Source organism: Haliotis rufescens, unplaced genomic scaffold (genome assembly GCF_023055435.1).
Source record: "Haliotis rufescens isolate VD_foot unplaced genomic scaffold, xgHalRufe1.0.p SCAF_18, whole genome shotgun sequence".
Lineage (NCBI taxonomy): Eukaryota > Metazoa > Mollusca > Gastropoda > Lepetellida > Haliotidae > Haliotis > Haliotis rufescens.
In genome coordinates, this window is record NW_025963868.1 from 14,863,938 (window position 1) to 14,888,551 (window position 24,614).

General features: G+C 41.5%; 2 protein-coding genes across 12 annotated transcripts in view; both read right to left on the reverse strand.

The window, feature by feature from the left end:
* Positions 1–24,614, reverse strand: part of LOC124112986 (roundabout homolog 2-like) — a 519,019-nt gene that overhangs the window by 259,781 nt on the left and 234,624 nt on the right. The gene's annotated exons all lie outside the window — the stretch shown is intronic.
* LOC125381412 (S-antigen protein-like) lies at positions 9,818–22,882 on the reverse strand. Its single transcript, XM_048397933.1, has 2 exons — positions 22,366–22,882; positions 9,818–9,945 (listed from the first exon to the last, which is right to left on the reverse strand). The coding sequence occupies exons 1-2, from the start codon at positions 22,880–22,882 to the stop codon at positions 9,818–9,820; spliced, it is 645 nt and encodes a 214-aa protein (XP_048253890.1).

A 24,614-nucleotide genomic window follows, 5' to 3' on the forward strand; every position in this document is an offset into this window, starting at 1 on the left:
GTTGGAAATGTTTAAAAATAACATTCCTCTGTTACGATTTTCTCACGTTGCCCAAAAGGTCGTGTTGGCAATTCTGACATAAAAAATACACACTGCAACAAAAAATTAAACTTGATGTGCCAGCAACTGAAAGCTGACTAACCGTGATAAGCAAGTCTCCAACAAATATTTTTCAAAAAACACAAACGGTATAAAAACTATAACCGAGAAACCGAGTCCTGCTAAAAGATTTTCTAAAGATTTACAGCAAATGGATTAAACCGGGTAAAAAAATACTTCTTTAGTTTTTATCAAAAGTCCTGATAGCAAACCCCAGTGTTGAAGTAAGCAACCTGCCATAATAGCCGTAATCAAGTCTGATTCTAATGGATTAGTGAGGTTAGGTTTCAATGTAGAGAACCGGTCAGGGACATCCTCAGCGAAGTATCACATTAAGATTTTATCTGTCAGATAGCATAATGGACTGGATCCATCGTGAGGTGACCCCAGGTGATCCCCGCTCCATCACAGCTGACCATCAAGGGAATCACCAGTATGACGCTTTGATGTTTCACTTGGTCTTGCTTCACAACAACCACTATTATGTCTTCATGTGAAGGACCTACATCAGATACAAACAGAGCTCCTGTCTGCTGTTTGTGTTTCTATGTAGGTGGCACTGTAGATGGTACAGTTTGTAGCATACTTGCAAAGTACCCAGGTTAAACATCTGTGCTTTCCTTCCTTCTGAGAACTTGCCAGCCATATTGAGGGTCCTGTCAGTCAAACTGGGAGTTTTTACAGCTAAATTTTTTTATTTTACAGCCATATTAAACTTTCTCTCAGCTATTTTGAAATTGTGTTTCAAGATTACATCTACACAAACAATCACTGATACATCCAGACAGTCACGTACATTTATCAGCAGAGCAAGCTAGGCTCAGGTAAATGTGTTTCTTCATTCCAATGGGCAACAGTCTTCTGTGAAGAGCTTCCTCACTGCACCTGTCATGCACACCTTCCACCCCTTCTTCCCACCCCTCCTTCCTCTACCCCACCCCTCCTTCCTCTACCCCACCCTTCCTTCCTCTACCCCACCCTTCCTTCTTCTACCCCACCACTCCTTCCTCTACCCCACCCCTCCTTCCTCTACCCCACCCCTCCTTCCTCTACCCCACCACTCCTTCCTCTACCCCACCCCTTCTCTACCCCACCCCTCCTTCCTCTACCCCACCCATCCTTCCTCTACCCCACCCCTCCTTCCTCTACCCCACCACTCCTTCCTCTACCCCACCACTCCTTCCTCTACCCCACCCCTCTTTCCTCTACCCCACCCCTCCTTCCTCTACCCCACCACTCCTTCCTCTACCCCACTACTCCTTCCTCTACCCCACCCCTCCTTCCTCTACCCCACCACTCCTTCCTCTACCCCACCCCTCTTTCCTCTACCCCACCCCTCCTTCCTCTACCCCACCACTCCTTCCTCTACCCCACTACTCCTTCCTCTACCCCACCCCTCCTTCCTCTACGCCACCACTCCTTCCTCTACCCCACCCCTCTTTCCTCTACCCCACCCCTCCTTCCTCTACCCCACCCCTCCTTCCTCTACCCCACCCCTCCTTCCTCTACCCCACTACTCCTTCCTCTACCCCACCCCTCCTTCCTCTACCCCACCACTCCTTCCTCTACCCCACCCCTCTTTCCTCTACCCCACCCCTCCTTCCTCTACCCCACCCCTTCTCTACCCCACCACTCCTTCCTCTACCCAACCGCTTCTCTCCAACCACTCCTTCCTTTACCCCACCACTCCTTCCTCTACCCCACCCCTTCTCTACCCCACCACTCCTTCCTCTACCCCACCCCTCCTCTCCAACCACTCCTTCCTCTACCCCACCACTCCTTCCTCTACCCCACCACTCCTTCCTCTACCCCACCACTCCTTCCTCTACCCCACCCCTTCTCTCCAACCACTCCTTCCTCTACCCCACCACTCCTTCCTCTACCCCACCCCTCCTTCCTCTACCCCACCACTCCTTCCTCTACCCCACCCCTCCTTCCTCTACCCCACCACTCCTTCCTCTACCCCACCACTCCTTCCACTACCCCACCCCTCCTTCCTCTACCCCACCCCTCCTTCCTCTACCCCACCCCTCCTCTACCCCACCCCTTCTCTACCCCACCCCTCCTTCCTCTACCCCACCCCTCCTTCCTCTACCCCACCCCTTCTCTACCCCACCCCTCCTTCCTCTACCCAACCCCTTCTCTCCAACCACTCCTTCCTCTACCCCATCACTCCTTCCTCTACCCCACCACTCCTTCCTCTACCCCACCACTCCTTCCTCTACCCCACCACTCCTTCCTCTACCTCACCCCTTCTCTACCCCACCACTCCTTCCTCTACCCCACCACTCCTTCCTCTACCCCACCACTCCTTCCTCTACCCCACCACTCCTTCCTCTACCTCACCCCTTCTCTACCCCACCACTCCTTCCTCTACCCCACCACTCCTTCCTCTACCCCATCCCTTCTCTACCCCACCCCTCCTTCCTCTACCCCTCCCCTTCTCTACCCCACCCCTCCTTCCTCTACCCAACCCCTTCTCTGCCCCACCACTCCTCCCTCTACCCCACCCTTCTCTACCCCACCACTCCTTCCTCTACCCTACCCCTTCTCTCCCACCACACCTTTTCTACCCACCACTCCTTCCTCTACCCCACCCCTTCTTCCTCTGCCCCACCCCTTCTCCTACCCAACCCCCTTCTTGCTCCACCCCTTCTTACCCCACCCTTTCTCTACCCCACCACATCTTGCCCAAACCACTTTCTTTACCCCACCCTTCTTGCCCAAACCACTTTCTCTACCCCTCCCTTCTTGCCCAAACCACTTTCTCTACCCCTCCCTTCTTGCCCAAACCACTTTCTCTACCCCTCTCCCACCACCCCTTCTCTCCCCACCACTCCTTCCTTACCCCACTCCTTCTTCCTCTACCCCACCCCTTCTCTCCCACCACACCTTTTCTACCCACCACTCCTTCCTTACCCCACTCCTTCTTCCTCTACCCCACCCCTTCTCTCCCACCACACCTTTTCTACCCACCACTCCTTCCTCTACCCCACCCCTTCTTCCTCTGCCCCACCCCTTCTCTACCCATCCTCCTCCCTCTACCCCACCCCTTCTCTCCCACCACCCCTTCTCCTGCCCAACCCCCTTCTTGCTCCACCCCTTCTTACCCCACCCTTTCTCTACCCCACCACATCTTGCCCAAACCACTTTCTCTACCCCACCCTTCTTGCCCAAACCACTTTCTCTACCCCTCCCTTCTTGCCCAAACCACTTTCTCTACCCCACCACATCTTGCCCAAACCACTTTCTCTACCCCTCCCTTCTTGCCCAAACCACTTTCTCTACCCCTCCCTTTCTTGCCCCACCCCCTTCTTGCCTACCACTCTTCCATCCCCACCATTGCAGGTTTAGATATGGACATAATTTGTTTCTTTCAACACAGTTCACCACCTTCTCCCAGGAGGAAACATGATCCAACAATCATATATTCCTTGGCAGATGGGCATACATCCTAGGTCAAAGGTCACAGACAGAGCACCTTAGTTCTATCAGCTTCTCTCATCAAAACCTAATCATTATTAATCATATTTGGTGTAAATGTTCTAAATTCGTCATAGCAAACATCATCACATCCATCAGACTATCAGCAGGGTCTGGTTCCCATGGCTGCCGTCAGCACCTACCATCTCTGGTTTGGCCATCATGGCTATAGGTGTACCTTCAATGTCCAGACTCAACACTGGCCACAGATGGGGACAGAAACTAAATAATTTGAAGGCTGAAATCATCATCCACATTTAACAATTTATTATAAGGAAATGCCAATCTAACCCTTGTTCTTTTTACAGGTTCAGCAGATATTTCGCATTTTTATCACAAGAAATGAGACAAAATCCAAGCAATATGGCAGCGACATGAAGAGTCTACACTATCATATCACTGAGAAAGTACAAAGATGGCACCAGGTGTTCAAGAAAACAGGCCAGTGTATTCAGTATTTGGTTAGCTTGTTTGTTTGTTGTTAAACACCACACTCAGCAATATTCCGTTTATATGACGGCGATCTATAAATAATTGAGTCTGGCCAGACAATCCAGTGATTGACATCATGAGCATCAATCAGTATTTGGTAGCATGATTAGCTTGTTGGTGACTTTCAACGACTCTCCAAGGTCTGTTGGCCATTTTCAGTACAGGTCTAGATGTTGCAGTGAGTGCTATGGGTGAAACGGAGATTTGATCTTTTCATAACTGACTGACTGAGTTTGATTTTACGCCGCTTTTAGCAATATTCCAGCAATATCACGGCGGGGGACACCAGTAATGGGCTTCACACATTGTACGCATGTCGGGAATCGAACCCGGGTCTTCGGCGTGATGAGCGAACGCTTTAACCACTAGGCTACCCGACCGCCCCTGATCTTTTCATATTACTACAGGTATTCATTAACTGCTACATTAATATGCTTACAAACTGAGGCAGCAGACATACATCATAGTTTGGGAACTCAGTTTGCTGGACCTGCCAGTTTGACTGAGCAAGCCGAGTGACCCTTTCAAATGAAGGCAGTCTCTCACAGTATCCTTGTAAGCAAGATTTGGTTCCATGCGTATATAAGTTCTAGCAGAACTTTTACTACCAACATTTGTTTCCTTGGAGTGCATATCATGTCAAGTTTGGGTTCCAATCACACTGAAATTTGTTCCAGTCAAACAGGAACTTTCACACACAACACACTAACAATATACAGGAACATTGCTCATACACCCAAACATTTGTTCCTGTCAACTGGAACTTTTCACTACAGCGTCGGAACATTTTCACTGTAATTTTAAGTATTTAATCTTGATATTTTTTTCCGGGGCAGACCTAAATTTGGAACAAAAACATGCTTACATCATAACCTACTTAACCCTTTCGCCCCGACTGCCCGATTTATCGGGCAGGATAAACCGTGTCCCAGGACCCGGCTGCCCGAAAAATCGGGCAGCATAAGCCGAGGTCCAGAACCCGGCTGCCCGATAAATCGGGCAGCGCGACCGTGTTTACAAAATCGCTCTTTCTACTTCCTTTCTCGTATGTAATCTCGTTCTAAATATGGAAACGAGATCTACACGTATTGACACGTCATTCGATGGAATTTCCCCGTCTTTTTGGCGCGAAAATCGCGGGTATGTCACCTGTTTTCGCGACAGGTATTTTTCTCGCTTGAATCGTAAATCAAGCGTAATGGCGGCCAACTACGATTCGGATAGCGATCAGATGATTAACAACGACTATATCGGGAATAATAATGTGTTTGAATTGAATAATTTACGCGAAGGGGAGAGGGAATTTCGCGAATATTTTCGTGAAGATTTTGACGGTTTCGACGAGGTGTCCCCCCCCCGCCAACTTTCGAGAATGGGAGTGGCAGAGGGACACACGACAGTGGAGACATGAGGGATTTTGAAGAGGCGACCGGATTCAAGAATATATATTGACACGGTGAGTGAAGAGTCGTGCTATTGATTTTTTCCAACTGTTTTACAATGATTCTGTGTTTGAACAGATTATCAGTGCGACGAATGAGAATGCAGCCTACACGTGAACGAGCGATCACAACAACAACAAAGGTGAGTGGCATGACGTATCTGTTTGTTTTTTTTTAAATTTATTTTTCTGATCGAAATCCGAATTGTAGTTTGCCGGTTTGTCGTATGTCCTTATATTTCGCTCAATTTGAATAAAATTTATTTCCATATTCATGTTTGTTTTCTTGTTTTTTACATCTTAATTTAAATTTTAGTAACTGTAATGATTATTTATTTATTAATTGATTTAATAAAGTACTGATTTAATTTATTATGCAATTGTAAATAGCAGTGTATTGTAAATATGTTATCACAACTTGTATATTTGCAGAACTTGAATTTACGATCTTTCCGTCCTTTTACAATGTTTCCCTCTTCAGATCAATCTGTGTTATCTTCCCTGTGATGTCATTCTTATAGTAGCTGTGGTTCAATGTTCAGATAATGTGATAAATAACTTTTTAAAAACTTAAATACTTAATTTTTGTTTCAAATCCTGAAAAAGAACAAAATAAATCAAATATTTGTGTTTTTACCTGTGTTAACGAGTTTACCTGCGTTAACAAGTTTACCTGTGTTAACGAGTTTACCTAAGAGGCTGTAAGTGTATCATAAGTAATATGTGACATCAGTATAGAAAACAAAGTCAGTACCAAGAGTTGTAAATTTGTTTATTTGTTTACAGATGTGCATGAAGAGAATTTACCTGTAACACCTGGGATTACCTGTGCCGTCCAAGATGACAAGACCACTGTGTTATGTTTACCTTGTATCTGTGATTTATTTTTGTGATTTGTAATACAATTTGAGCCAAAATTCATTGTCTGTTTTCATTTTTTCAGTGTTTTCAAGTTTTATTTCACTTGTAAACACCTGTAATTAGAAAATAACAAAGGTTAGAGACAATAACAACAAAGAATATTAAAGTATACTTAATCCTCTTTACAATGGTATATGATAAATGTATATTAAAAGCAAGTTTCTGGTAGAAAAAGTGCATCAAAAATGATAGTGTGATTTTCCAATCATACTGCCAGGGAGGCCAGTGTACAGGCCTTGTCAGTGTCAGGGACTGCAGGGTCTCAAGGGACATAACTCTGGGGCAGCCAGTGATGAAAGAGTTAATGACCGTCATCCCACCGTAGCCAGTACCAACAATGATCCATCATATATATTCTTAATTACATCACCCTCATGGATCTTCTGCAGCGTATGCTTGTTGTAGGTAGATGGGGTGGTCCGGCACGCTCATAGTATATGTCCTTGTACCCCGATGACGTGGACTGTTGCTCACAATATCGATCACTGGATTGTCTGCTCCAGATTTGATTATTTAGTCGGCAGTCATACAGCTGGAATATTGTTGAGTGTGGCATAAAACAACAAACAAACTTGATAACACCTGTGTATGATCTGCACTAGATGGCTGCCATAGCAACTCCAGTTACATCACTTCTGAAATCAAACAAGCTCCACTCCAGGCCACATGTGAAATCTTTAACGTGATACTGGACAGGCTATAACAGCACAGGGCATGGCTCTCTGCCATGCTACATGCCTTTACCTTCATTTACAACTGAAATGGCTGTACAAATACATTATTAAGTGATAACCAAGTTAGAAAAAAACTATCAGATACCTACAAAAAGCCTTGGTTATCACCAACACGTTCAAAGTTCAGTTTTGCAGCAATTTCAAAATAATCTGGAGGATCGATTTTCAAACCCAAACGGGGAAATTGAGCTCATTCCGTGTGAAAACAATGGAGTACACTCCCTTAGGACCTTCTCAACAGCAAATAACAGTCACAGTGTTGGTGAAATCTTGGCTACCACAAGCAGGCTAAATCAAATTTCATTAATTGTCCTCCGAATAAAACAGATTCAGCAAGAAGACATTTCAATTAATTTGAGCAGGGTATGAACAGTAATTCTTTCCTGCCTGACAATAGTGGAGTTTATGAATTATTAATTTTTGCCCAACACAGAGAGTGGATAAGACCAAACAGAAGCATTGACTGCCATCTAGTCCCCATTGTTTTCAGGGCTAACACGCTGTTATTTTATCATTAGACCAGGCGCCCTGGGAGAAAAGGACACATCCTTTGCACATATTGATAATATTTGAACTTTTTTCTCGTCAATATCCCCCTCTTGGTTTAAGAGATTAAAAACATGACATTATTAAATTTGGACATGTGGTTCAGCATTGTGCCAGGTAACATACCAATCGTGTGTGTCACACTTTAGGTGCCTGCAGTTTGTTTGACAAAGTATGGTTTTTTGGTTCAATTAACTAACAGTGAAAAAAACATGGTGTCTGTTCTTCAGACATGTTATTATCAAGTAAATGGTTCTTGGTATTTTCACAATTACAATGTGTCTACCACTATTCCTGGCTAGTTCTGTAGGTCTAACACAATTCCTGGCTAGTTCTGTGGGTCTAACACAATTCCTGGCTAGTTCTGTGGGTCTAACACAATTTCTGGCTAGTTCTGTGGATCTAACACAATTCCTGGATAGTTCTGTGGATCTGACACTATTCCTGGAAAGTTCTGTGGGTCTAACACTATTCCTGGCATGTTCTGTCAGTCTAACACAATTCCTTGATGGTTCTGTCAGTCTAACACAATTCCTGGATAGTTCTGTGGGTCTAACACAATTCCTGGATAGTTCTGTGGATCTAACACTATTCCTGGATAGTTCTGTGGGTCTAACACAATTCCTGGATAGTTCTGTGGGTCTAACACAATTCCTGGATAGTTCTGTGGATCTAACACTATTCCTGGATAGTTCTGTGGGTCTAACACAATTCCTGGATAGTTCTGTGGGTCTAACACTATTCATGGATAGTTCTGTTGGTCTAACACTATTCCTGGATAGTTCTGTGTAGCAACATTAGCCAACATAACCTTCCAACATTAGCCAACAGCATTACCTAGCAACATTAGCCAACATAACCTTCCAACATTAGCCAACAGCATTACCTAGCAACATTAGCCAACAGCATTACCTTCCAACATTAGCCAACAGCATTACCTAGCAACATTAGCCAACAGCATTACCTTCCAACATTAGCCAACATAACCTTCCAACATTAGCCAACAGCATTACCTAGCAACATTAGCCAACAGCATTACCTTCCAACATTAACCAACAACATTACCTTCCAACATTAGCCAACAGCATTACCTAGCAACATTAGCCAACAGCATTGCCTAGCAACTCATACTTGGATCACAAATGTAGCAATCCTATCACCATCACATTGCAGGGATTTACCTACTGCAGCAAATGTTAGCCACCATTCCCAAATTGGAATTCAACATTCATGCTGTTATAGTTACAACTAATGTTATGGCTTTGTGGAGGCGACTTGAATTTCACTGACAACAATGACCTGTGAAGATCCGGGTTAGAGTAGATCTTCAGCAACCCATCCTTGTCCCAAGAGATAAATATGCTTGTCTTAAGAGGCGACTACCAGGATTGGGTGGTCAGGCTTGCTCACTTGGTTGATGCATGTCATCGTATCCTAATTGTGTGGGTCAGTGCTCATGATATCATCACTAGATTGTCTGGTCCAGACTCGACTCTTTTCAAACACATGTCTTATAGCTGGAATATTAAAAAAACAAACAAAATAGATAAGAGGACCAATATAAAGGCAAAGGCTTTATTGCTTAGTTTAACATTATGTCATTGAATGCAATGTTTAAATTCAAATTCAAATACCTCTGAATTTAGGAAAATAAGAACTTCCCAAATACTTCCAATTTTGAACAAAACTGATTTTCCCAATTTGCCTGCCAAGGGCACATAATTAGGATAAATCCCTGCTTGGTTTACTGTGTAAAACCAAACCATTTCATAGTGATCCCAATAAAATAAAAACGTATTTCAACAGAGGGACCTCTCTTGGAGCAAGTAGATCTTCACCCTACTGCCAAAACATTTCTCAAAATGGTTAAAATATGACATTTCCTCTTAGATACGACACCTTATTTCCATTCTACTCTACGACCTCCTCACAGTGCTACACTCAGAGAATCCCTGATTGTCTCAATGCTATGTACACCACTCGTTTTAGCATATTGCATTCAGACGAAGAAGTACACTATATGAGTCATATATTGACCAATTTTGGCAAAGAGCACTTCTTCGTCTTCATTCATTACCACTGACAACAGGGCCTGTCAATTTCAAACTTTGCGGCAATCAGCGGCAAACATTGCTTTTGTCTCGTCTGTGAGATTTCTGTCCAGTGACACCCAGTTGCGCATCTCCCACAATGCACCAGCCCTCTCGCCATCTCGCATCGAGATGTAAACTATCGAACAAAATAGAATTGATTTGTATAATGAGAGTCGAGATCACAGCTAACCATTTGTGCTGTGCACCCTGCCTTGTGGAGGAGCCATGGAGCCGCGGCGGAGCCACCATGGAGCCAGCCCTGCGAGGCCAGGCAGAAGGCCCTTGAAACAACGCCACACATTGATTGTTCCACTACATGTACACGGGCAGTGATAGCAGGAAATCAACTATCTATTGTCTATGGCGGTCGGGCTAAACAAACCTTCCCATCGCCAACAATAAAATCGGTCAACAATTTTCACTACACGCGTAATGATGATCATTACATGAGCTGTCGACTCCTACTGACAAAACTTTCTCCTGGAGTCCCATACAAGATCTCTCCAGAATCAACTATTGTTGGTTTATAGATAAACACAAATGAACGATGGGCATTATTTTATCAATATTTTCAATTATGATGCATGTATGTCAGTGCCGGCCCATCTCTCCTCGTCTGTACTGCAAGTAGGGAAGGTAGGGTGCTGTGAGATTCGCGGTTCGGTAAGTTTTCATATTTGCTCTTTCCACAAGTTGGGGTGGAAAATGGATTTTCATAACATGCAATTGAAGTAGATGTTTTTTTGTGTATGAGTCTAAGCTTGAAAAGATTCTTGAAACATAGATGGTTATCTGAGACACAGACAGTGATGTTTTGCTGTACAAAACTCCTGTCAAATATTGACAAAGTTAATTACTAGTTACAACGTCAGAGGCCTTGACAAAATTTAGAATTAAACTTTTCTTTGATCTGTAGAGAGCCCTTGCCATGAAGAGTAGACACTGAGTGAGTGAGTGAGTGAGTGAGTAAGTGAGTGAGTGAGTGAGTGAGTGAGTGAGTGAGTGAGTGAGTGAGTGGGATGGGACGCTGGGCTGTGTTATTGCTTGTGTAAAGGCTATCCTATTTTTTTACAAGTTTTCCAAATAAAGATCCATTTTATTATATATTTTCCCCTTTTTATCACAACACATTACTGACAAATTGACCTCAGTCCCCTTCAATTTTATTTCCTAATGAAAAAAGTTGTGATTGTTCTTTATCTCATAAATTTTGTTTAGTTTGAACTGCTTAATAAACATGAAATTACAAGACTAAACAATATCTTATCAATGAACCACCTGACCAATATGACAAAGGCGAATACATTCCTTTGAAATTAGGGCATAATAGAGGTCTTAGCATGTGTCATAGAAATATGAAACCATTTATACCCAATTGGCTTCATTCGAATATCTCAACACTATAGATCAGTATGGCCTTCCTTTCACTGTCACGCAAACCCCATTTTCTACCCAGAATTCTATCAGCAGGAATCCTAACTATATGTATATCGCTTGAAGACTTACACAAATCTGTTTGAATGACAACCATTAACGTCTTGAAATGGACGTCATAAATGCCAGATCACTGTCCAATAGATGTTTTCTGTATGTAGCGGTGAAGCTAGATATCAACTCCAAACAGTATTGTGTCGACATGGAGCAAATAATAAACTGTATAAATGCTGCAGGCTTTATATTAAGCCAACCTTCGCCATACTTTATCTTCTCTTGTCTGAAAAATCACACATTACTTCCGCTCAGGACTTTCCAATAGCCTCTTTTAGACACCTCCACATATTTCCCAGCTATCACCGACGCGGCATAATAGAGGCTATACAAGTCAATTCCAGTACCGACCGACTGGTCCGTATCACTGTACACACAAACATGTCTAACATCTATTTGCTGCCTTTCTAAATAGGTAAAATAAATCAAAATTTCATTATCAAATTGATTTTCATCAACATAATATTGGTGACTTGTCTCGTCCAACAAAACCAGACAATCACAGCGACCTCGTGTTTGTATCATTATTGTTGATTGGGTCGCATATTGCCCATAAACTACCAGCATTCATGTCTGTCATACCATCAATGTCCGATTAATTGACCTGCCTACTGTCACACGAACTGACCGTCAGAGTAGCCATATTGGAAAATATCTCGAGAGTAACTGAAAACTTTATCTAATACTCAAATGATATATTTAATATTTGTTTGTTATCTGTTATAATTGAATTATCAAATTGAGATTGTTACATGAGAATAAATGCCAAAATATCCTTTCAAATATAAACTTCTTCCTCAAAAATCAGTTGGATAAGAAATTACTGATGCTGTCATGAAAATTAAACTGATATCACTAAATAGCAAATGCAACCTTTATACACAAAGACAAATTCAAGAATTGGCAGCAACACATGTTTGAGCATTTCAATTAAAAAATTGATTCCAAAAATAGTTGTAAAATTAAATTAACAACTTTGATTAAATTGAACTAACATACCACAAATTCTTTAAAAATTTCTAACCACTGTGCAAAAAATTCAAGAAGTAGTTTCTTGGAGAAAATCACATTTTTATTCCACTTTCTTGTGAAAATCTAAACATATATTTTTTAGCTTGACCTGTAACCTTTACATGATATCCAAAAGGTCATGAAAATTATTCAGGTGCAAGAGAGGCATCAGTTTTCGTTCCATCTGCGTAGTGGTGGCTATCTGATATACCACTAATGACGTCCACACCTATCGCTGCTCGTCTTGCACCCCACAAGCCCATGAGGCGACACAGCCACACGCAGGTGCCGGAATTCACCTGGAAAACATCGTTACCCACACATACCTTTCATTGACAGGCGACACAAATATTGCCTCCTCAATAGGCTGATCTACTCCCACCAAATTACAACTGTCATGATGGTGTTGAGATTGGGGGTTCTTTTCATACGACAACATGGCAGAAAGTTGCTAATTCTCCTCAGTAAACAGTCACTATAGAGAGCTCCTTTCTCCCCTCACCACACAACAGCGGGATTCAGCTGTCCAAACTGCTTTTAAAATTCACTGAGTTTAAAATGATTATTTGAAGCGATACAGAATGCTTTATATTCTCCTGAATAGATATTCATAACTCTGAACAAAAACCAATGGAGTTTAAAAGCAACGATCACTCTTCAAATACATTATTCTCACATAAATATGTACTTGAAAATTCTATGCCAGAATAAATATATTAGTACTGTAGCTAAATTTCAAAGAATAGCTGAACAGACATTTAAATCTAAGCGATCTTACACAAGTAACGTTTTTCTTGCTTCTGTAGAAAGTGTTTACTTAAAATCATAGATGCATTACCAAATGAACCTAGTCAACAGATGTTATTTGAATAATAAATATGGTATAAAATTGTCAAAATAAACACAAGGAGTCATATGCAATTACATTTAATATTATGAAAACAACTATTTAAAATAAATCCAAAATCATAACAATTGAAAGCAAAACTTGTATTTTTCTAAAAATCTTAAAATAATTCAACTATAGCTTTTTTTCATGGCGTAGCCTACGCCAGATTTGAAATTCAGACATGAAAAACCAACAACAAAACATACAACAGTTAGGATAGAGACATTATTTTCTAAATATTTTTTAAGGATGTTTTGGAAACAAACAAAACACACTGAGACGAGTGAGTCAACCCTGGCTGTAACAATGATCCTGTGTGAACAGTAAGAAGGGTTTGACTGCGGCCCAGACCCTGTATATATATATGTCCAGTATAGTCTGTCACCACATCCAGGATCTAATCATTGCTAATACAAGACAGAATCTACAGACACATCCACAAACAAATTCTTCAAATATCCAAATAGGCTTCTGTGCTTCAATAGCCACAGACAAACCGAAATGGCATGAGACACCTCCCTCACATCATTAGGGTGTAACTTTTCATGATCTCCTACATCAGTGAATGAAGATAAAAACCCTGTTTGTTAGTTTAAGGACCTTCATTGGGACTTATTTTCACAACCTTTTTCACCTATTCAGCAGTGTCAAGCATTAATACTGTCAAGCATTTGTAGGACAAAGGACTTTTCATTTCCACATGATCGAAACCAGCTCTTTTTCCCATAGGAAACTTTATATGTTTGAAATGACTGCCGAAACTCCAGCAATGTTTATATTTGCAATATCTTTCTTGAATCTTCAAAAACATACATGGTTCTGGAAATCTGCTGTGAAATCCCACAAGACTAAAGGTCTTTGTATAAACGATGGAACTTCCTACACCCTCTGTGTAATATTTATGTTAATAAGTTTTTCAGTCCAAATTAACATCCAATATTGTGTTTTTCTCAGATCTAGACATCAGTTCCCATTCTCCAAATTAATAACATTCAATCTACACATTATGCGTGAAATAGCCTCCAACCGGCTGCATCTGATTGCACACGCCTCGTATACAATGACAGCCAATGAAATCATGCTCTGTTGGTTCTACTGCCACCACAACAGACCATCTATTATTGGGCATTCTCCCGACATCCGTCCCCAGACAGGGGGCTTTCATTTCTTGTAATTACTTTGAAGATATGGACATACATTCTTTGAACATAGACCAATATAAAATATCATATATCCATTCTGATAATGTTCTCCGAGAGCATGATGTTATCCAACCCTGATAATACGTGACCAAAATAACCTTAGCGCAGACGACTTCTCCTTCCCTTCCTAAAAAGATGCATTCAAAGCCATACAATGTCCATGGTTGAAAAAAATGCAGTCTTGTGAATACCCGTTAACATGTCCTGTGAATATGTAAACAGAAGACTGCGGCATATAAAGCTGGTCCACAATGGGCAATTTCCTATCATAAAGATAACTCCCGATGCTATCTACATTTCATCATCTCAGGTGAGACTGACGGGAATGTCCTCGTTATCTCACCTGTCTACAGCAATCACAGATTCTATCTCACCTGTCGACAGGTAAGCAGGATGCCATCACAGTGGTCAGGCTCTACTGTGTGTGCAGGTTTTCATGTTGACATCGGTAAAAGCATAACCGTGTTGGTAGCAGTGTTCCTGAATGAGGACAAGATTCGTACATGTGCTAAACACACCAGGATCTTGAAATACAAACTCTTCAAGGCGAAATGGACAATGGTGGATGTAATTATCCAGACATGTTCCATAAATAATTTATTTGCCCTAGACATGTCTGCCCCAAAGCTAAAATGTTGATCCTTAATAAGATACAGTGGACGATAAATTTGCCCAAACTGTCTTGAATATCCCATGTTATCTAAATGACATGCTGAAATGCACAATCCCTTTGGAGATATAGACTAAAATACATTGAAATGGACAACCCTCTCTAAGAATATCCTGGCCATGTCTTCTAGGCTGCTTCCAGGAAAGCATTAACAGGCACGGGTCTGTTTGGGTGTTAGAGGCAGAACAAACCATGATACCTCATGAGATACGTTTGCTCTTGTCACCTCGTTGGAATTCTATTTATTCATTATAATGCAATCTGTGATCTCTGCACGGCTGTTGGATAACATTAGATTCACCAGAACATAAAAAATAAACCAAATACTGTAAAGGTTACACAATGCAAATACAGTCAGGAACCAGTCGAGCTGCACGGCAGATTTGTTGTGGTTTAAGACAATACATTCCTTGCTTGACATTATGATACATGTACGTGTACCGGTACACACAAAACAGTGACATCACCCCGAAGGATGGGGGTGTTCACTGCTAAATTAACTAAACTATGATGGCTTTATAACATTATTAGCATCTCCATATATGCGAAACAATGACATAGTCCAAAGAAATCAATTAATCTGAACTATATCTTAAACTATATTTTTTTCAGCAAGTTATGGGAACATGATGGACACACACAAAAAAAGAAATATAGAAAATGATACCTTTTACACATTATCAACCGTATTAATATCAGTCCTTTTAACTCCTAAATTTGTTTTTTGATAACATACATAAGAATAAAAAACAACAAAGAAATCATCAAAGGAGACAGAACATCAATCTTCAAACTTTTCCAATTTTTAAAAAAACTTGTCTCAACAATTTGATCCCGATGAGCAAGATCCTTCTAAATATCCTCGAATATCATACACGACAATACCACCAGTATGCATATTTATACTATTTCCCCAACAACTGACTGCTTCCTAATACTTCTTTATGACTTAACACATCTACACCAGACAACGGACACGATTCAGTGAAGAGCTATCATTCTTAATATTGAAGTGTTTTCATTGAAAGCTTTAAAGCTCCCCATTCTCATAAACAACGGTCATCGTATCTGTAAACGGAGAAAGTACAAATACACTCTCAATTTTTTACCCACTTGAAAAACACTTAAAAACACCCCAATAGTGACTCCAAACATATCCAAGCCTCAAAGCTCCACTTATAAACCATAAATTCATATGTAAACCCTTTCTGAATGTTTTGAAAGGACTTCAAAGATCCTGTTTTCCTGTCTCGCATTTTTGAGTTCACCTGTGTTTAAATAAATAATGTAGAATTGGTCTTTTTATAGGCCGATTCATATCTGCAAAACTTGAAATGTTTTGATAAGTAGGACATTGGTAGCAGTTAGAGGGGAGTAGTAGTGGTGGTGGTGGTGGGGGAGTTTGGGGGGCAGAGAATCTACAGGGGGCGGGAAGGTAGGAGTTGTGGTTTAAGTGGGGTCAGGCTGTAGGATGGAAGTTATTTTTTAATGGAGCAACTATCTTTCTGAATGCTGTTTCATCATATTTTTAATCACATCTGAAAATAATGAAAAGACATCATCTCACAGGAATAATCCCAGGGAGTGGAGAATGCAATTTGAAATCCTATAGACCCTGTCACAAACCTTAATGTCAACAAATGATTAATGAATATTACAGCTGTTGTTCCAAGCAGCAGCTGCACCATCATCATCATCATCATCATCATCATCATCATCACATCATCATCATCACCACCATCACATCATCACATCATCATCATCACCATTTTGTTTACAATGACAGGCGACCTCATCCACACGATGCAACACACTATATAATCATATGACGACCACATCAAAGGCCCATTCACAAGTTGTTGACCTCCAGAATGCCATGACACTGTCCCCTCGCCCTGGCCTGGGCAGTGCAGCCTGATGCTAATGGACAAATCATAAAATACTAGATGGTCTTAAAACAACAGGAAATAAAAGACATCATAAGGTCATAACTTCAGTTTTATGGTCAGAAAAATATGTTTGAACTGACAAAGCAGTTGGGTGAGTGAGTTATCAACATTATTTCCAACATCCAGATAAGTAGTACAAACAAGGGTCTTGACAAATTTTACCCATGTGTGGAATTAAACCCAGACTTCTGTCTGACAAGCTGACACTCTATCCACTAGCCTACCCTCAGGCTAAAAGAATACCAAAATGACATTTTTTAATACTTCCAAACCCTTAACTATGACATTGTCATAAAACACATTTGAAAACAAGCCTGTGAAGATCTGAGTAGAGAATAGGTCATCAGCAGCCCATGCTTGCCATAAGAAGTGACTATGCTTGTCGTATGAGGCGACTTACGGGATCGAGTGGTCAGACTCGCTGACTTGGTTGAAGCTTATCATCGTTTCCCTATTGTGCAGATTGATGCTCATAATGTCAATCACTGGAATGTCTGGTCAAGACTTGATTACGATTATTTACAGACCAACGTCACAGAGCTTGAATATTGCTGAGTGAGGCGTTAAACAACAAACAAGCAAACAAGCAATTAAAAACATTCCAGTTTTGAGTCTTCTTCTGAAATTGATTTTCATCGAAACAAAAGCAATTTGCTTTCTATGCTCTCCCAACAATCGAGATGTCAACGTGTTTACTCTTATTAAAAGCCACTTACAAGGGAATGTGATGCAAAATCCCATTATCGCATTTTTTTTTGCTGCTACCCAATTTTCGTGATATTTTTAATGGAAAATGTCTTTCATTTTGTTGCAGATAGTATCTTGCTAATAGCCTTGACTATACAAACACAAAGAAGTTCCAGTCTTCAGTATAAGCATAAAAAAAACCAGCTCTTGTTAAATAAAAAAATTAATTTCTTGGTGAGATCCTTTTTAATCTCCCATCATACAAAACATACATTAAATTTTTAATCAAGGTTCAGAAAAAAATTAGACTTCATTTGAAAACATGGTAACAGTCGAAACAGGTATTTTTTGTCAACATATTTGATGAGGCGTGTTTTGAGTGACCTTGAAGCAAGATCAACAAGAAGAAAGAGCTTCTAATTTATTTGATGGTAGGTATTGAATTTCAGTGAAATTCCAGGATGTTTTTAAAATGTTTCTTTCAACTAATTTATTACCAAGTTTCTTCTTAGATCTGTTAAAATGCGTGTTTGAACAGTAAGTTATGACGCTGTTAGTGATGTAATCACTTCCAGATTCAACCCCAGGATGCCAACAGTAGCAGCATTCATTTAAATAATCTCACCTCCCCGTTATCTTGCTTGTTTTCTTTTGCTTCAACAGTTGTTGCCAATACATAGTCATTATCAAATGTATAAACAGCTCTATCTGGGATGTTTCCAAAAACACCCAAAACGCCCATTTTCCATTCAACGATAACACTTGAAATCTTGCCCTGCCGACCGACTAGTTTCCTGGGAGCCATCTTTCTACTTTATATCAATGGAGCATCCCACTTATTTCACTTATCAATATAGGTAGCAAGCACAGTCAAAACCCGCCCTCACAAATCTTGGCATTTGGGATAAAATGATGTCAAACACCTTGCCGTAATAAACATACCCCCCAGATTTCTGAAACTGTAGCTTTGTGTAGTAAACATGCTAAATGTGAACAGACTGTGAGGCCCCTGCACGCAGTCAGGTTTATTCTAAAAGTTGGAACAGAGAATGAAATTCGGATTGGTGCCAGCAAACTAGATAAAGTATGGTGGTCCTTATCTGTGGTATTGAGGGAAAGGGTCACGAGTATAAGTGATTAGGCGTTGGAAACAACTTCGTTCTGACATTATTGTCAGCAATCATTTTTCCAGCTTCTTCGGACACATTCCTTGCATATGGCAATATGATAATAAACAAACTCATTGTTTTGTTTAGCTCTCGGTCAATTCAAGAGTAGGAAATGAATAAAAAATCCATATTTTAACTTCAGCCTGTGAGTACTCAAAATATAGGCAGAAGTAATGGTTATTTTGGGTATCCAAATTGTAGAATTATGTTTTGATGAAATTATAATTGTATAAAAAAATCAAAGAACCTATTTCATTTCTTAACATTAAAAAGAAATATTCTTAAAAGTTAATATCTGGAAAAATAAAAAACATGCAGTTACTTGTATCAGTTTCCAACATGAAACTGTACTCACTTGCTTTCATAAGAACGCAGGATTTGGAAAGACCTTCTGTTGGCTAATATTTTGTCATAAATAATCCATCTTCAGCAGATGTTGTGTATTTTTCATGGTTTAACAGATGGTATTTAAACTACACTTTCTACCTGGCATATGTGCTTAATACCTAGTAAATCTAATGAAGCTGAATTAAGTGCCAGAATTTACCTAGTACATTTAAGCCTAACATGACAGAGGTAGCATCAAAATTGAAATGAGTGATTAAAATTAACATTAACATCCATCAACACTCCCTGAGTTTCCAGCAGGAACTATGCCAATTACAAAATGAGTTGAGCCCTGAAATTAAACACCCTTGTGAACCGGTTGTTTACATAGGGCTGTACTTAAAGAATGTGTTGCTTTAATCAAAGCAAGCTCTGAAAGTCTATGGAGGATGAAATGTGTCTTAAATAGCTGTAAACCTATCTCAAACAAAACTCACTGGTTGTGACAGGTCCATCACAATTTCATTGAAACTTCAGACAAAAACACCCATTTGGATTTTCCATAGGAAATATTCTTGGTGGAGAGAATCATTTCTAGGTCTGGTTTAAGATCAAAGGAACATTTTATAACCGATACAACTAATTCCAATCTGTTACTCCTGTGTTAAGAATTAAATACAAATCAAATCTGCAATTTGTTTCAAAATAACTCATTTACCAACATTAAAATATGGCAAGTATTAAATTGATTCCTTTAGAACTCTTAGCTCGCACCTAGTTCAATGTTCATCAAAAATATATTCGCTTGATCAACTTTTTCACACAAAAGGACACATCGACCATATCAATGATTCTGCTTTTCGCATTTTTCGATATGGCAGCATTCAGAAACTTGTTACACAAAAGAAGTACTCCCTACAATCATTGGGCGAATCAAAAGAGCTGATCAACTGTGAAACATTCGACATCTTCCATCATCTGCTGGGAAAGCCTCTGAATTGTGCTTCTGAATTGAGCTAACTTGACGAGGGCTATACTCAATATCACAAATACCCCATCCTACAGCCCGTTCTCATATCAAATCTCCTGTGCAGAACATCAGGAAAGGATGGGTAGACATTAGCTTTCTCATGATTCATGCTGGCGCATGTTCAGCAATAAAAATATCCACTCCTACAAATAATTTTTTGTTGACAGGTTTCCACATGAATGAACGGCGATCTGCCTTTTGGATCCAAATTTGAACTCAGTGACCCGATGACATTTTTTTATTCGCGTGTTGAGCCCCAATTTGCAAAAGGCTCCGTTCACTTTTTAAGGGTTACTATATTCTTACTATTATTAACAATATAATTATCTGCACACATATGTCGGTTGTATTATCCATTGCTGCGTGATATGTAAATTGCATTAAGATTACCAGGGACGACACAGAAAGTCAGTGTTTAAGCTAATCTGAGCCTGTTTTTGTTAGCCTATTCCGTGGCTCCACATAAATGATACAAACAGTTCTTCTGTCTTGTATAAAACAGAATAAAAAGTGTTCCGATTGTACTACGGTACATACAGAGCTATTATGCAAAGAACAGACTTTTATTATGCTGAACGGTTCTCCAGCCAGCCAAAGAACTGAGAATTACCCTGGGAGGGTCTCAGAATATTAGTTACCTCCCTTTGAAATTGGAACTCTTCAGAGCAAGAGTGTAAAGAAATCACACAAAAGGAAAAGCATGCAAAAAAGAGAAATGTATACTTGAATTCACTCCCTTAATTGCCTAAAACTTGTTCAAAATCTATTTAAAAAACTGAAAATTGCATTTTTCAGCATAAAAACAGAAAATCTGTCACTTTTCATTAAGTGTCTAGCCAGGTTTGAAATCAAGAGGAGAACTTGGAGAGAATTCAACACGGTTTCCGTTTTTCGCTGACTGCTTCCTTGCATTTAGGCACCAACTTAAGCAGCCAGATAAATGAGTTTGCAAAGGATTCACATGTAAAACAGATTCTTGTGGAAGTTTTGGCTCTTCTCAGCTGATGTCAGTGAAGGAGCTTTAAGTTTGTAATTCTATCTTGAAATAATAAACAGCCACCATCTGGTTGCAGGAACACAATACCAACCTTCCTCCATGACAAGTTTTAAAAACACCTCTTAGAGAAACATGTCAAAAAGTCTGTGATAAAGTAGCAAGTGAATTGACTTACTATTTATACAGGTAACGTGGATGATGGCAGCTATACGAGAGGTCCACACCTGGGCCAGGCTACACATGCTGAAGGGACAGCAACACTAAACTGTTTTTACAATATCTGCTTCTTAAGTCACAATAAACTTTCTTTACGGCAACCCGTCCACAGAAGACATTTTTCACCAGTCTGAATTTTTAAAATATACATACGCCCCCACTATCACCATGCCTGTCTGTGTGTCTATAATCCTTTACTTGTCTGGATGAAAAATACAACCAATCACCTTATGAACTTCCCAGGTCTTGTATCGGTGGGACGACCCATGAAGATCCAGGTTAGAATAGATCTTCAGCAACTCATACAAGGTGACTATGCTGGTCGCAAGAGGCGACTAACAGGATAGGGTGGTCAAGCTCGCTGACGTGGTTGATGCTCCAAATTGTGTAGATTGATGCTCATAATGCTCGTGAGTCCCTCTGGCCCGTGTCCCACCCACCCGTGAGTCTCCCTGGCCCTGTAGGCCCACCCACCCGTGAGTCCCCCTGGCCTGTGTCCCACCCACCCGTGAGTCTCCCTGGCCCTGTAGGCCCACCCACCCGTGAGTCCCCCTGGCCCGTGTCCCACCCACCCATGAGTCCCCCTGGCCCGTGTCCCACCCACCCGTGAGTCCCCCTGGCCCGTGTCCCACCCACCCGTGAGTCCCCCTGGCCCGTGTCCCACCCACCCGTCAGTCCCCCTGGCCCTTTAGGCCCACCCGCCCGTGAGTCCCCCTGGCCCTGTAGGCCCACCCGCCCGTCAGTCCCCCTGGCCCTGTAGGCCCACCCGCCCGTGAGTCCTCCTGGCCCTGTAGGCCCACCCGCCCCTGTAGGCCCATCCGCCCGTGAGTCCCCCTGCCCGTGTCCCACCCGCCCGTGAGTCCCCCTGGCCCTTTAGGCCCACCCACCCGTGAGTCCCCCTGGCCCTTTAGGCCCACCCACCCGTGAGTCCCCCTGGCCCTTTAGGCCCACCCACCCGTGAGTCCCCCTGGCCCTTTAGGCCCACCCACCCGTGAGTCCCCCTGGCCCGTGTCCCACCCACCCGTGAGTCCCCCTGGCCCGTGTCCCACCTGCCCGTGAGTCCCCCTGGCCCGTGTCCCACCAGCCCGTGAGTCCCCCTGGCCCGTGTCCCACCCGCCCGTGAGTCCCCCTGGCCCGTGTCCCACCTGCCCGTGAGTCTCCCTGGCCCTTTAGGCCCACCCACCCATGAGTCCCCCTGGCCTGTGTCCCACCCGCCCGTGAGTCCCCCTGGCCCTGTAGGCCCACCCACCCGTGAGTCTCCCTGGCCCTGTAGGCCCACCCGCCCGTGAGTCCCCCTGGCCTGTGTCCCACCCGCCCGTGAGTCCCCCTGGCCCTGTAGGCCCACCCACCCGTGAGTCTCCCTGGCCCTGTAGGCCCACCCGCCCGTGAGTCCCCCTGGCCCTGTAGGCCCACCCGCCCGTGCAGGCCCAACAACCATGCAGGCATTTCTACCACCCCCTAGTCACTGTGGTCATCTGAACCATGTCCCATATGATACGCAGAAGCCATTGTGAATAAACATTCAGTGTGGAGCATCCCAATGTACATTGTATTTCAAGGCCCCTATAATCCCCCTTGTCCATGTATCCAGTGTAAGATACACTCACATTCAATCTGAACAGCTGCTTCTGTTTCAGAACATTTATGTTTTATTTCTGGAAACAGGTATTCTCTCCGAGATCAATAATACTTAAAAAACACATGAACATTTCATGTGTCTTTGCAACGACCGTAAAATGAAGGTCACGACTGTCTGAGAGAGGGAAAGTGTCGTTTATGGTCTTGGTGACCTTGTAACAGAACTGAAAACATTTGTGATCTGATACCACTGTTGCTCAAGTATCCTTAGAAAATAAATCCTGTCATATAGGCGGAATATGACTTTAATACCTAGTGTGACTTTAAACAAATAAACAAATAAACAAACAAACAAACAAACAAACAGATCGATCTTGAAAAAGTCAGTGTTTATCTTTTACCAGTATCTGTCAGTGAACAGTGGTAGTCAAAGACTTGTAGTAAGTGAAAATGGCACAGCAGTATATAACATTGAGGAGCATGCGAAGGGGTAGCCTCGTGGTTAAAGTGTTCGCTCGTCACGCTGAAGATCTGGATTCGATTCCCAACATGGGTATAATGTGTGAAGCCCATTTCTGGTGTCACTCACCATGATATAGCTGGAATATTGCTAAAAGCAGAGTAACACCATATTCACTCACTCACTCACTCACTCAAAATTAAGGGGATTCCTTGACCTTTGCTGCTATGATACACAAATATAGGGACCAGAGCTTGAAATGAGCTGCATATTTTTGTAAAATATGTATAAAATAAACAGAAAATATGCAGACAAATCAAATACTAGCTTATCAAATACACAACAAAAACTATAAATACTCTACTGAAATATAAACCTTATGGATATATTACAACTATTTGACAAAACGACGGCGCATATTACATCTGTTAGATAAAATGATTGTGTATCAGCCGATCGCAAAATTTACTTACCAACAGTTACATTCGCAAAGCTTGTGCGACCAACAAACTCGAATACCAATAGATTACATTTGAAAAGCACATTGTGCCTAGTCAATGTATCTTAAACAGTTACTGATTGGTGATAAAAAAATAGGGCCTTTCTTTCAATATTAGGTTTTGCAAACAGAAATGGCTTCCCAGAGAGGGAGACGCAAGCAGATGCAGACAGGTATACTTCTATTTATTTTGTTTAAATGATTTACAGGGATTGTTACGAAACAGGTTAAAATACCAAAATAGTTGTGAAACAGATTTAAGTTTTAAAAAACAAATGTCAAGAAACAGGTGGGTAAAAATGTTTTGACTATCCTTCAGTTGTTGTGGATACCCAATCAAAATGAAAACCCAGGTTAAAATATCCAAATAATCAAAAGCTTATCTTGAGCTCATGGGGCCTGCTAAATCTTACAGCTTTAACACTTGTATAATGACAATCAACCTTTGACCTTCAAGCTTAATTTCAAACACCACACAGTTGGTGAAAAGCCTATTTTTGATACTGCAGTTGCATGGTTTCTAGAAAACTCACTGAGTGAATGGAAATAAAATAGTATAATCTTTATATTCTTATATTTCAGTTAGGTAAATGCAAGTGGATATCCTTAAACTTTCCCAGTCCCATGATGGGA

Excerpts from the sequence above, each read along its gene's own strand:
- LOC125381412 (XM_048397933.1), bottom strand. The coding sequence starts at position 22,882 with ATGGTTGTTGGGCCTGCACGGGCGGGTGGGCCTACAGGGCCAGGGGGA. Across the intron at positions 9,946-22,365 it reads AGGGCCAGGGGGACTCACGG|TTTACATCTCGATGCGAGAT; the intron begins GTGGGTGGGCCT and ends TTTGTTCGATAG.